Raw genomic sequence first — 14,117 nt, forward strand, 5'->3', positions numbered from 1 at the left:
TCAACGTTGTGCTGCTTTCTGTTTTTCCCAATCGGCATTTTGCATTCCTTCAACGTTTAACATTATACGCCAGTATATGTTAATTACTCGACGTAAAATACATGGGTTTGGAATAATTCCTCAATTACAATGACCACTAAATATAATAATTCACCGGGAGAAAATACGGGTCGTCGTTTATGCGGTATACTCTTATTGCGAAAGAGACTTGCGGAAGCACCAAACGGCGTTCTGTGATCACTACGTCGCCTTTGCCTGCTTGAACCTTTACGATCAAATACAAATATGAAGCCTTTATCATCACTCAGAACGGCATTTGTTTCTTTTGTGTCACTTCTATGCATTCAGATCGCCTGGTCCAATAATGGCAGGAGTGTGAGTCGTCTTAAAATCGTTGCACTGCATTTAGTCTTGGATGAAGGGGTTTAGCGATGTATGCTAGAAGGCTAACGGTAGCTTGGGTGGCTTTTTCTCCATTTCCAGGTTGACGTCCAAGATGCGGAATTCAGTGATTTCTCAGTGCCTATAGAACATTCCTTTGAAGTTGGTGAGGAAGTTTTACTGTCGTAGTGCAAATTTGTTGTGTTTGTTTGTCTAACGAAGCAACTTTAGTGCTACTTTGAGGGGGGGGTACTTCGCGACCAGATGCCATTCGAAAGTATTAAACATTACAATGAAGTCGTCTGAAATTAATTTACTGGGTTTGCCAGACTATTCTTGGCGTTATATTCTCAAACTTTACAGTCTGATCTTCCATTCGGCGTGTGTTAGTTGTTAATCCACGTCACTCTGGGTATCTCAAATCGCTCCCACAGGATTGAACTGTCGCTGTCATTTGAAACTGCAGGTGCATTTAACTGGGAACTGTCGCGCGATCTCTGTCCAGATGACGTTGGAAAGTTCCGGGTGCGTGGAGCGCTGCTCCTCAAAGGAGGCAGGGATCCGGGAGTGACCCTGAGTCAGAACCAACTAACGCAGGACGACAGAGTCAAGCTCAAAGTGAGTAAAAGCAGTTATAAACCACACCAGTAATAAAAAATAAAGTGTAAAAATTCTAAAAAAAAAAAAGATTGTATAGTTAAAATAAATGTTTTCGCATTTACAAATTTCACCTATTTTATAACCTCATCTACAATTGACCTTGCCCATGGGCACAATAATGTACTGTTGAAAGCAATATATTAATTTATTAAAACCTGACAGGAAGTGGCAGCAGTGGACGGTCTGTACCGGATCCGGGTGCCTCGGGTTTCTCTGCAGGCTGACAGACAGACGGAGCGACAAATGGACGGATACCTCACTGCCTTTGTCAGAGCTGTAAGTCTTTTCAACAAAAATATCTATAAAACTGTGACCAAATAAGCCAATATAATTTTTTTAAGTTCTCATTATCCTATTTTTTTTGTTATGTAATTTATACTAAATGATGATGATAAACAAGGGTGGATTGGTGGGGCACTGGTTAGCACGACCGCCTCACAGTTAGGAGGGTGCGGGTTCGATTCCACCTCCGGCCCTCCCTGTGTGGAGTTTGCATGTTCTCCCCGAGCCCGCATGGATTTTCTTCGGGCTCTCTGGTTTCCTCCCACATCCCAAAAACATGCTTGGTAGGCCGATTGGGCACTCCAAATTGTCCCTAGGTGTGAGTGCGAGTGCGAATGGTTGTTCGTCTCTGTGTGCCCTGCGATTGGCTGGCAACCAGTTCAGGGTGTCCCCCGCCTACTGCCCGATGACTGCTTGTATAGACTCCAGCACGCCCGCGACCCCCGTGGGGACAAGCGGTACAGATAATGGATGGATGGATGGATGGATGATAAACAAAAGTTATTTGCGCAACCCCAAAATTCCACCAGATAGCGCCAAAGTAATACTAAAACATAATTTTTCAGGTTCAACATGGAGGGTGAGTGTTTTTAGATGGTACTTTTGACTAGCATTACTCTTATATATGATTAACATGAATTACAACAATAATAATCCTCATTGTTAATTGTGTTCACTCCAACTTATTTTGCAAGAACCACACGGGAGACAAGTAAGTCCATTTACACACCTGCAGGTGGAGAGTCCATTCGTCGCTGTGCGTACAGCGATGATCGAATGAAGGTCTGACTCTCGCCTCCTGCAAGAGCATTTTTATTAAGAGAAACAGGGTGGGGGTAAGAGTGGACTGGATAGCGTTGAAGCCCTTGACCTCTAGTCAAAGCATATCAGGGGATGTTTGTGTAGGATGGGACAAGCTAGGTTATTTATTACAGGTTGCATTCCAACATAAGCATAAAACTAATCTAGCTAGGTTATTTATTACAGGTTGCATTCCAACATAGTCATACAATAAAGATAACCTGAAAAACCCTGACACTCATGATCGCCACGTTCCGTCTGTTCAGTGTGCCATGGTGGAGTCTCACCTGAGCGACGTGATCACACTGCACATGGACGTGTCGGGAACGCTGATCGGCATCTCCATCGTCACGCTGCCAGGCGCTTGCGTGGGGACGGACGTGGAGGACGAGGTGGACCTGGAGCTCTTCAACACCACGCTCAGCGTCATGGCCCCCGTCAACGCGCCCGGGTCCGTTACACCAAACGCTGATTACTTCTCGTCCTTTCTACTTGTTGGCGAGAGGAGCGATGGCAGCGATGGTTTTTATTCTCTTTGATGTCTAATTGCCACAAAATGCCCTCGCAGGCCTGGAACGGCTCTGTTCCTGGAGCGCATGGAGCAGGAGTTGGAGAAGAAAGGCAAAAATCCCCAGGAGCAAAAGTCTTTCTTCGCTAAATACGTAAGTGGACTGGACTTCCCCCTCCCCTTCCACGGCTCCCCACTTCACCCTTAGTGTTGTCCATCATACCTGCTCACCACACTTGCATCTTTTTTGCTTGCGCGAACTCGTCAAGGTGGATGTTTACCAAAGGGCTTCTGAAATTATGTCAGTTGTAATGCCACACCTTCGCCTGAAGGTGACGCCGTGTGTCTGCCCACGCAGCTCCTCCCTGACTGTTGTGTGCTGCTTGCTGTGCTGTTGTGTTGCAGTGGTATTTGATACTGGGAGGCGCAATCTTCCTCATGGCCTCCAATTCGGCACAGCCCCCAGCAGGGGGAGGCAGAGAGCAGAGCTGAAAAGCCCCCCCCAGACTCACTCGCTGGAAGTAAACATGAGAATGCTTCATTGTGGCTCTTCCTCCTCATCTTCATCTGCTCATTTCCTCACATAGCGGCCACCACTGTTGCTGTTGTACTCAGCTGCCGAGAGATGAGGCGACTTTAGTGCACAAGAAGAAAATTGTTGAACACTGAGCAACCGCATGTCAAGTCGTGCCTCTGTAAGTGCTGCTGTTTTGGTTAGCGACAGAGACGATGACACATGGTGGTGGGATCAGTGGCCATGAGTCAATGCATCCCTGTCACGGTCCTTTGGGTCCAGTTGATTCATTAATGGGGGCGCGGCGTCTACCAGAGCAGGGGCCGTTATCTGAGGAAATACAGCACTTTTTAACAATATGAAGATAGTCAATTTTTAACTGGGAATAATTGCGTGAGGGACTTGCGTTAATCGTGTTCCATTTAACCACTAACAACATGCTTTTCCTATTGTCTTGAAGCCAATCTGGAATAAATCAACAAATAGATTTTATAATTTGTGTTGCAGTGGATGTACATCGTGCCCCTGGTTCTCTTCCTGATGATGTCAGGCGCTCAGGACCAATCAGGGGGCGGGGCTGGGGGCGGCGGAGCAGCTAATGGCGGTGGACGATGATCTTTTTTTGTTTTCAAATTCTCTTGTCAGCTGCTGTACATGAGCGTAAATGTGATGGTTTAAATTTTTTAATACCACTGTGAAGATAATAAACGTATTTATGACCCCATCGGATTAAAGCAGTTTGAGCTGAACCGAAGCAGCAACGCTGTTAATTTTAGATTTCGACAACAACTAAATATAGTTTGTAACTGCATCTGCATCATATGGAGCACCATAGCACACTTGCAGAGGTATGACATCATGTGATATGACTCGAGTTAGGACAGGTTGTAACATATGTACAATAGTTCACAAACAGCACATTTGCATTTCTGAAATGCAAAAGATCATACATAAGAGCATACAAGCACATGAAGGAATATTAAAGGGCTAGAGACACCGGTATATGTATAAATCGGTTTTAGTTAGCTTATGAGCTTATAAATATAAATTGACGCTCGAAACAACAAAAAGGAAGCTGTTGCTCTGAAAAATATAATTTAAATTTGCCGCACAGACGAGTTTGACTGCACCGAGCCGCCAGCCGAAAGTGACGTCTCATGACGTCTGAAGTTGTACGCGTTTAGCGTCAGTGAATGTAAACAAAAAGAGAAGAGGGGCCAGCGCGGAGACGTCGGGCCAGGTTTGCGGCCAACCCAGCTCGCCTAGCCGTGCCTTCCATTATCCTGGCGTACGTTCGTTCGCGGGACGACAAGATGGGTTGAGTTCGCCTGATAGGATCCACGAAGCGGACAGTGCGTGCCTGCTGTGTGCTCGTGTTCACAGTGGCCTGGTTGACTGTCATCTTTCCGGACTCTGCTGTGCATCGGGAGCGGCTAGCGTGCTATCACTCTTATTGTTCATCTTCTTGTTTTAATTTTCCTGTGTTGTTTACTTGTATGTGCGTTGTGAACTCTGTCTTGTCACCCTGGGATAGTGAGAAACGTAATTTCGATCTCTATGTGTGTCTTGACATGCAGAGGAATTGACAATAAAGGAGATTTTGAGACTGACTTTGAAAAGTAAGTCGAAGCGTGACGGGAGGGGCACAATTCAGAAAACGTGCTCAGCTCGTCGAAAAAATGCGATTTAAGAAATAAAATTAAAAATGCGCCTAAAACCTAAACCAAACGCTGCAGATGTTCATTTCTCCATGCGCAGTGGTCAACTCGGCACTCTACTCTTTTTACTATGCCAACCTAACCACAGTGACGGGAGAGGCACGATTCAGAAAACGTGCTCAGCTCGTCGAGAAAATGCGATTTAAGCAATAAAATTAAAAATGCTTATAAAACCTAAACCAAACGTTGCAGGTGGTCATGTCTTCATGTGCCGAGATCAACTCGGCACTCTAAAGCCCCCAAGAGCACTTTTTACTATGCCAACCTAACCAGAGTGACGGGAGGAGCATAATTCAGAAAATGTGCTCAGCTCAGCCCAAGTGAACTGCTAGATTCATCATATTCTGCGTCAAAAGAGGTTTCTGAATCGGATAAAATGATGCTAATATTGCCGCTACAAACGGAGCTGTCGCTATCATCTGCCATGTTGTTTGGGTTTGTTGACATCCAGATGTACAACTTGTGACGTCACAGTAATGGCGCCGCCGGTTTGGCTTCGTGCGGGACCCGATCGATAAACTGGCATTTCATTTCAGCTTTATTCTTAGTAATCGGTGTCCATTTTTAATTCCCAATGCGGCAAATGTGTTCACTTTATACATTCTATCAAATTCCGTTCTAATTGAAAAAAAAAATGGGATGTCTCTAGCCCTTTAAGTCTAGAAATGAGAATTTTGCATGGAAAGCTGACGATGTGTATTCATTGTGATGTTTATAAGATTGTCTGAAAAGCTCAACGTATGCGCTCCATCCCTCCAGACGGCCTTTTTTTAGTTTGGCCACTTATTTCGAGCGCCACTTCAACGCCTTGCTGACCTGTTGCCCCGCCGACCGATCGCATCAGGCCCCAACTTGCGGTGGCCTCTTGCATCATGGAGGACCTCTCAGCATGGCCGCTGATGGATGCGCTTATACCGGGAAGCGCGGGGACACTGCAACATGTCATCTGTGTGCGTAGATACAAAGACTTCTCACACGCACATGTACAACGACGTTGCATGACAAACATTATGCTTGCGTAAAACCATCAAGAACCGTTTGATGAATATTGTTTACAGCGAGTATTATAAGGAGTCCCAAATAAAGTGTATCAGAAAAGTTCCAGGACGGGTGTCCTACGAACTTCATGTCATGGCAGCAGCATGCAGGGAGCACCCAGGATTTGGCAGCCCAGCCAGGAAAACATGGCGGGGTGGCTTTAAGAGGGGTTACGTCCATGACAGGCCCCTAAATCATCGGGGCCATACGGTCGTGCCAGCGCTATGATTGAAGGTCCAACGGCAAGGTTTGTGTTGCACAAAAAGCTGTGGGGGGTGTTGGTTTTAGCCAGTCACTAAATCTGAGCACCTTAAGCTTGGAGGCTTTGCTTCCAGGAATATGTTCCCATTTTGGATTTGTTAGACTAATGCTAGAGCTAATGAGGCAAATTTTTTTAAAGCAGTTTTTGTTCAGAAATAAAATCTTCATCTTAGGAGAAAGTCGATATTTTCCTTCCAAAAATCCCAGTCTAATATTAACAATATTTCCAGAAGAGTCTTACTTTAAGAAGGAAAATCTTTTTTTGGGCTAAGATCAATTAAGCTAATGGTGAGGCCTGTGTTTAATCTTAAACTACACTCCAAACATTAGCAATTGTTGGGAGACACTGAAAGCAGTCCAGGATAAACGCGGCCGAGCGCACGTGGCCAGGCCGATCGAGAAGTGAGCCGCAGGCCCGCCAGCAGCTGGCCGCCATCAATCAAGCGCGAAACATCCGCGCCGATTATCACGCTCTCTATTTTCCCCATAGTGCCGCTGTGTAAGCATGTAATCGGACAACACGAGAGGGATGCTAACACTGGCCGCTGCTTGTAAACAGAGGTCAAAGGTCAGCGTTGGGATCTCACGCGGGGCTCTCGTACAGCGCGCCGCACCTCATTAAGATGTCTCGGCTCCCCTAAAGAGCGACGAGGTATTCGTATTAACTCAACAGAACGTATTTTAACACAAGCATGATGAGACGCTTGCAGGACACACTTGAGTTTTGCAATTACAGCGCCAGAAGGGTTAGGGTTTTAAATGCGTGTTAGGGTTTCAAGTCAGGGTTACAGAAGGGTTTCAAGACAGGGTTTTGACTTCACTAAATTTCAAATTAGGATTGTAAATGTAAGTCAAGGTTTTAAGCAAGGGTTGGGCTTTGAAGGCAGTGTGATGTCAGGTTGCATCATCTCGCGTCATTCTCTTTTTGAAACTATCAACTTTTTGATTGGGTTTTCCGGCACATGCAGCCTCCACGTGTGTGAAAATGAGCTAAGAATGAGCTAACCCCCCCCACCACACACACACACACACACACACACACACACACACACACACACACACACACACACACACACACACACACACACACACACACACACCTCCGCCTACCCATTCAGCGGTATGGCATCATCCGACACCTCAACATGTGTTGAGTGTGCCCCCTCCCATCCCAACCATCTGGGAGGTAATAAGAGGGCTCCCCCAAAGGAGAGTGTCACTACACCGACCGGCGCTCCACCTGAAACCACAAAAGCCAAGCAAGCAAGATGCCCGTACCCAAGAAAGCAGGTAGGATGAAAAAGGACTTTAAAGGAGGTTTGTTTTGTCAATGTAATTTGGGGTTTTTTTGCCTCAGAAAAGAAAAATAAATCTATCTACCAGAACGTTTTTCATAAGCCATACTGAATGCTAACAATTTCAACCAAGAATTTGACAATAACCTTTTACAATGGCAAGAAAAACAGTCAAATTTTACTGACAAAATTTAACAGCACACCGGCAAAATTGAGCAGTGTAATACTAACAATACCATAACACTATGCTCAGCACTAACTTAAACGTTGCTAAACGTGCGCTGCACTGTCACTGGTCTCTAGGTGTATTTTAGCCATATTTTGCGGACTAAAAAAAAAACATAATCTTCAGATAAGAAAGTTGTTCTATCTATCATATATTACAATAAAAAATATTTTTGATAACAAAAACGTAATAGTGCAAAAAAAAAACACTGGCTGGGCAAGGTCACGCAGTGGACAGGCTTGCCGATCATTTGTGTTTTAGCCGTGTCGTATTGCCTAGCTGATCCCTCGAGCTGGAGGCGATAAGTTATTCTGTCAAGTCTCTCCTTTCATCTTGGGAGGAGAAAGACGGAAGAGGCCCACGTTCACTGGAGCTGACCTCTGTTGTCAAATGTCTTCATCACACGTGTGGAAGGCGCCCAAACCGTCATGGCGATCCCATAATCCTCGCTGGTCTTTCACGCGTTCTTCCGCTGCTTTCATCAAAGGTTGCGGCTCTTAATAGTAGTCATCATGAATTAATTTATATATTTATATAGACCCAACAAGAATTCAGATTGTTTTGAAAAAATGGCGAAATCATTGAATTCAAAGGTCATAATTTCATACTAAAAGAATAGTCATATTACTTTAAGAAAATTGAAGTCTAAATTTCCTTGAGAGAAAAAAAATTGTAAATTCTTAACAGCAAACAGCAAGAATTAAGTTGTGATTTCACATGTTTTTTTTACAGAAATGTATTCTACGGTATCTGAAGCTGGCTCAAAACTCCAATTATGGCTTGCAAAAATTGACCAAGTGGGCGAAACTCCCAAATTGGGCCGTTCGTAGTTGAAGTACTGGCATTGCAGTAATAACTTTGACTTATGTAATGCGAGCGAGGCGTCCTGCTTTAAACGTTTAATCGCTGTGATAAATGACGAGATTATCCGTGGGTCTTGGCTCTTGGCCGGAATGCCAGGATCTTGCCAGGGGGTCCTGGAATCAAAAGACCACTCATTAAACGCTCTCACGCCATTTCGAGGAAAGACACCATGATCCTTACAGGCTCCCCCCCCCCGCACATTTACTGATTGTAGATCTTAAAGCGGTTTGACAGGTTAAGGTTTCAACAGTCACTTTAGGAATTGCTCGCTAGGATCATTTAGTGCACTTTAGCAGCTCGGATTACAGTCAACTTTAACTTGGTCATAAAGATCTTTTAATACAACGAAAAAATGTTGTTGTATTTTGAATGTGGGGAACTACAAGTGAGCTCAGAGTGCAAAAATATTCTGCTGTGAGGAAGGATTTAAAGATAGAACTTGCAAATTCAAGTTTGGGAAAGGTTTTTCTTTTTCCATTCAGACACTGATATCATTTTTGAAGGAGTTTTTCAAGAGAATTAATTTGTGTTGGTTGTTCTGACTAATTCCTTTGATCTTTTACAGGAAGAAAGAACAACGGGGCAGCAGAAGGTAATCAATTAAAAATATGTATAAATGTAAAATAACAATCCATGACAATAACAACCAAACGTTTTTGTGTCCCTTCAGAGAAGCTGCCGCCGTATGAACCCAACATCCCCGAGCCAACCACCAGGGCAGACTTTCTCAAATGTCAGTCAGCAAATACAACAAAAAATAGCAAAGTAGCTCTAAGGTTGATTGCCAAACCAAAATTGTGCTAACTTGGTCTACGCTAAAACACAAAAGTCCGAGCAATGACTGTTTAATCCACCTGCATTTGACTCCTCTTAGGTGACTCGGCTAATTGTATTTTTGCCTTCCTATCCAGACTGGATGCCACTGACTTTGGATGACAAAACAGCACAGAAGCTGCTGTGGATCTCGGAAAATGGAACTAAGGTGGCGCGCACATCCGATGCCGTCTGTCCTTATCCCAACAGACCAGAGAGATACGAGCACTCGCCACAGGTGAGCGAGTCAGACATTTTGCTTTCCAGTGGACTTTTGCTTTTTATAATAAGTGTATCTGACCTGCTGCTGGCGTTCAGGTGCTGTGCAAGGAGGGTCTCTTGGGCTCGCGCGGCTACTGGGAGGTTGACTTTGAGGGCTGGGTGGTGATCGGTGCAGTGGCGGAGAGCGCCCCCCGCAAGGACGGCCCCTGCGGCCTGGGCGAGAACGCCGGCTCCTGGGGCGCGGGCTGGGCGGGCTCCTGCTACCAGGTGTGGCACAACGGCGAGAACGTGGACGTAGACATGCCCCTGTGCAAAACGCTGGGCGTGTACGTGGACCAGCCGGCCGGCATCATCAAGTTCCTGCTGGTGGAAGGCGAGGGCGACAAGGAGGTGCGGTTGGTGCACAAGTTCAAGATCAGCATGCAGGAGAAGCTTCTGCCCGCCATGTGGGTGGGAACAAACTCCTCCTGCCTCATTCGGAAAAAGGAGCAGTGAATCACGAGGCCGGAGGCTGAAATGAGTGGACCTTTACGGTGGAACAAGCGCTTGAGGAGTCCAAGGTGGAAGGATCTAGCGTGTCTGTTTTGATGCCTAATTCTTTTATTATACTGTGTATTTTCCTTTTCTTTTTTAGAGTTAGACAAAGGTGACTTTGCATCTTTCCATGTGTGCTCGACAGCTTGCATATTTTAGTGTGCCAAATAAAATGAACTTCTGTGTATAAAAAAAAATAAAACTCGCTAATTTAATTGTAAGCTTGGCTTGAGGTCTCGCAGCGCAGTGCAATATGACGAGCCCGCGTTGTCTCACTTGGTGTTGCTCCTTTATTTGAAACACAAAAGAAGAACATCCCGCCAACTGTCGCTTGGACATTTCACGTTAAATTCAGTCCAAACCTTTTGCATTTCACTCACTTCTGTCAGTCTCAGTCATTCGTTCACTTCAAGAAATAACAAAAAACATTTGAAGTACAATCATTGGACGAGTCAGTCACCGGTTTGCAAAGTACAAAGAGGCAAATATGCAAGTTTGAACAATGAATTACGGGAGGTGCTGCTGGTGTGCCAACATTTTCAACATTAGCATTTCACATTTTTATCTTCAAGGAGAACAAATGCTTTCGAAGCGAGGGCCTCATGACGCACCGGGAACTATTATTGTAGTTGTTACCATGCGATGTCATCCGTCCTAACATGCTAGCACACGCTAACCGCAGCAACAATGACAGATGCACTCGTGTGTTACAAAAGATGAATATTTTAAATCATTTTTGTGTGCGTGCACGCTACAATTGTAAAAAAAACAAACAAAAAAACCACTAACATGGCTAAAGCGAAAAGTTGGCTACGATCACCCTGCAGCACTTAATGATCAATTTGGATTTTCAGATGAAATCTGATTTTTTTTTCTGTGTAAACATTCAGATTACTTGTTAAAGTCATCCAGACTTGAGCATTCAGACGTGCCCCAAAGAAAAAAATCAAATCAAATCAAATGCAGGGCACATAAGGGAGAAAATAATTGGAATTTAGCTGTGGTGTGAACATAGCCTTAGTGTTTTCATTGTAATTATTTAAAATTTGAAACAGTTCTACTCACTTGTGTGCACTCCCAAAAACCTTTAGCATGTAGCATTAACGCGGTACACACGTGTGACAAATCAAGACCAAAAACGAACACAAGCAGTCATTGCGCCCCTCATTGTGGCTACGGCACATGAGCATAGCATTTCCAAACTCTCCAGGTGCGACGTCAGCTATTTTTTTTTTTTTTTTAGTGTTGCATTACCTCCTTGAATTAGCGAGCGATGAATGGAGGTGTATTTTTTTCACGCAGTTTTCACACAGCATATGACTCTCACTCCTCCGCACTCGCATTCAGTGCTTGAGCGAGAAGTCACCCGTGTTGACGCGAGGTCGTGGCAGAGCCCCAAACATTTCTGTCCCGTCGGTGGCCCCGGGGGCCAGAAGGGCCTTCATGCTGGCGGCGATGTGCTCCAAGTCAGCGCACCCCACCTGAGGGAACACATACAGAAGGGGGGTGGGGGTGGGGGGGGTTGTTTCAACAGGAGGAATTTTAAAAATTTGAAAGACTCAAGACATGCAAAAAAAATGTCTCAAGAAGCCATGCCTAAAATGCCAGTTTTTTACTTGAAATGAAAAGTTGACGTTTACCCGTTCTCCGCTGTTGCCTTCCCCGGGTGCCGCCCGACCCCCCTTACACCCCCACACGGGTACAGAGACAGGCAGTGAGCGGGCCAGCGCCATGGGGTGGGCGTTGCGCGAGGCGTGCATGCCGCGATGGCCTACGGCCATGCCGCGCGAAGGCGGCGGAGCCTCCTCACTCAACGAGCCTGCGGGACAAATGCAAACACATGAGTGATCAATGATGAGTGGTGAGTGAGAGGGCGCAGGCGAACTGACCATCTGTGCTCTCCTCTTCGCCGTCAGACTCAAAGAAGGGCTCGCAGTCACGGGATAGCGAGTCCTCGTCCATGGAGAACACGCCTGAAGCACAACGTGGATGTCAGTGTTTACTTTATGGATCATGTCTCGTCTTTCTTGCTATTGTGCACGGTGCCGTGGACTTTTTTTTAACACTCTGTGGGTTACATCCATGGTCTTTTTTGTATGTGCATTATTTACCTGCGCTCTCGCTACCAAAGGGTCTCTTTCCTTCCATGTCCTCCTCTTCCTCGTCGTCCTCGTCATCTTCGCACTCTTCCTCAAGGTCAACGATGCCCGAGCGTTGCCCGCCCTGTTGGGTGGCCTCTGGGGCGTTCTTGTCACGCTCGCCGTTGTTGGCCTGGCCCGGGACGCCTTCTGAGCTGTAGATGGATGGGTAGTTCTGCGAGTAGAGTCTGCCGTTGGGGCTGATGCTGCCCGGCACACCGTCACCACTCAGATGCTACAAACGGTAAGAAGAATGAGGCCGGGCGAGAAGAAGCATGTACGCGGCTGACTCACCACCCTGGGCTCAGCCTCTGACGTGAGTTGGGCGGCAGCGTGGCGTGTGTGCCTCTGCGCCGTCAGCAGGGTGGTGGAGTGCAGCACGCCAATGTCGTCCACGTAGCGCCGCGCCGACTCGGCCAGGAAGCCCTGACCCCAAACGCTGTACGAGAACTGGCAGTCCCTGGGAAAGCCGCCGCCGCTTTCCCACTTCTTCTTCTTGGCGGCGTCCGTTTCCGGCACCGAGGAGCGGAACTTCTTGCAGGCCGTGAGGATGGCCAGCTCGCAGCCCGATTTTTGGCAGTACGCGTCGGCGGCAGCCAGGAGCGCAACCCAGCTGTCCCTGTGGTTGTCCGCGATCTCTGGCTCGGACAACTTGGTGATGGAGGCCATGGTGGTGTCAGGTAGAGTGTGTGTGCGAGCGTGCGGAGTGGCCTAATGAATGGGGTAGCTGCTTACTTGCTGGTGTGTTTTGGTTGTTTTTGCCCTGGTGATGATGGAAAGGGAGTTTTTGTATGAGGCACTGGGTGATTTAATGATATGATGACTGGAATTATTTTTTAGCACAAAGGCGAGCCAGGGGAGAGAATAGATGATGCCAAGTTGCTGGTGATATCTGCAGAATGGATAAAAACAACACGTAAGTCAACTAACAAGCTGATAAGACAGTGCTAGATCATGTTTATCCTACATTACTTTGACAGACGAATATTAGATATCTTTACAAAGGACAGCCGTGAGCTGTTTTAAAAATTAACCATTGCGCACTTACTCCTTCGGGGCCACTATGACAACACTCGATGCTAACTGACAACTGGAGCTAAACTAGCTTTGAAATCGCTGCCAGTCCGATGTAATGCCACGCTGTGCTTTGTTTTCACACGTTTGTACTCTTTTGCATTTCAACTAGGCTTGCGGTGGCTGCTGCAGCTGTCGTTGTTGCTGCTTATTTGTGAGCCACTGTTGTTGTTGTTGTTGTTGTTGTTTTTGTGCAGACTCCTCATGATGGACGCCCCATGCACCATTTTTTCAGACTCTTGCACGCAGCCGAGACGCATATTGCCAACGAGCAAAAACATGTCAAATGCTCACCTACCCGTTCGCTTTCCTTCCTTCGAGTTGCCACTTAATCGTCGAGGTTAAACTTGACTTTGCTGCGTCAAACGTGCTGTGCCTTCTTCAAGCGATCCTCTCCCCTAGCGAGGCTCGTCACCAGCGGGAAGTGTGCGAAGACAAATGTTAGAGGTTCCTGTCAAAAGCTTCAAAGTAAAACAAATGACGTTTAATCTCTGCCAATCACTTTGCGTCTCTTGCGAATCTAGAGGTTCCAGGGAAAGGAGGCGTGCCAATTTTGGAGGCTCATCTTTGACCTCACATGCAAATTGAGAACGTTTGTTTTGTGGCAGAAGAAGCACATCTTTAATCTCTAAGTAAATGCAGAAGTACGTGAATAAAGAGCAAAGACAATACTACGCAACAAAGTCGTATTGTATTGTTTTGTTTTTAAAAGTTCGAGCAAAGTCACCTGCGGTATGACGAACATGAAAGCGAATAATAAAAAAAACTGTTAGGGAATAAAATAACGT

General features: G+C 46.1%; 3 protein-coding genes across 7 annotated transcripts; 2 read left to right on the forward strand and 1 right to left on the reverse strand.

Moving 5' to 3' along the window:
- Positions 1-200: 200 nt before the first annotated feature.
- On the forward strand, positions 201-3,870 carry emc10 (ER membrane protein complex subunit 10). 5 transcript variants are annotated; one of them, XR_015853355.1, is made up of 9 exons: positions 202-375; positions 484-547; positions 887-999; positions 1,204-1,317; positions 2,391-2,575; positions 2,693-2,786; positions 3,038-3,153; positions 3,220-3,327; positions 3,654-3,870. XR_015853355.1 is itself a non-coding variant. In XM_088357769.1 (8 exons), exons 1-7 carry the CDS (start codon positions 286-288, stop codon positions 3,122-3,124), a joined length of 747 nt encoding a protein of 248 aa, XP_088213895.1. In that variant the 5' UTR covers positions 202-285; the 3' UTR covers positions 3,125-3,153; positions 3,654-3,870. The 5 variants fall into 5 exon arrangements, 3 of the variants coding, with proteins under 3 accessions (XP_088213894.1, XP_088213895.1, XP_088213896.1); XR_015853354.1 differs by having other exon boundaries at positions 3,038-3,327; XM_088357769.1 differs by lacking the exon at positions 3,220-3,327.
- Positions 3,871-6,117: 2,247 nt separating this feature from the next.
- LOC148383743 (E3 ubiquitin-protein ligase TRIM16) lies at positions 6,118-10,343 on the forward strand. Its single transcript, XM_088357772.1, has 5 exons — positions 6,118-7,453; positions 9,114-9,140; positions 9,219-9,281; positions 9,460-9,599; positions 9,680-10,343. Exons 1-5 carry the CDS (start codon positions 7,432-7,434, stop codon positions 10,076-10,078), a joined length of 651 nt encoding a protein of 216 aa, XP_088213898.1. The 5' UTR covers positions 6,118-7,431; the 3' UTR covers positions 10,079-10,343.
- Positions 10,344-10,384: 41 nt separating this feature from the next.
- Positions 10,385-13,859, reverse strand: akt1s1 (AKT1 substrate 1 (proline-rich)). The gene is made up of 6 exons (XM_088357766.1): positions 13,628-13,859; positions 12,550-13,147; positions 12,229-12,490; positions 12,007-12,090; positions 11,758-11,936; positions 10,385-11,598 (listed from the first exon to the last, which is right to left on the reverse strand). The coding sequence occupies exons 2-6, from the start codon at positions 12,922-12,924 to the stop codon at positions 11,461-11,463; spliced, it is 1,038 nt and encodes a 345-aa protein (XP_088213892.1). The 5' UTR covers positions 12,925-13,147; positions 13,628-13,859; the 3' UTR covers positions 10,385-11,460.
- Between the last annotated feature and the right edge of the window lie 258 nt (positions 13,860-14,117).

Source organism: Syngnathus floridae, chromosome 17 (assembly GCF_059516105.1).
Source record: "Syngnathus floridae isolate MCC-2025c chromosome 17, RoL_Sflo_1.0, whole genome shotgun sequence".
NCBI lineage: Eukaryota > Metazoa > Chordata > Actinopteri > Syngnathiformes > Syngnathidae > Syngnathus > Syngnathus floridae.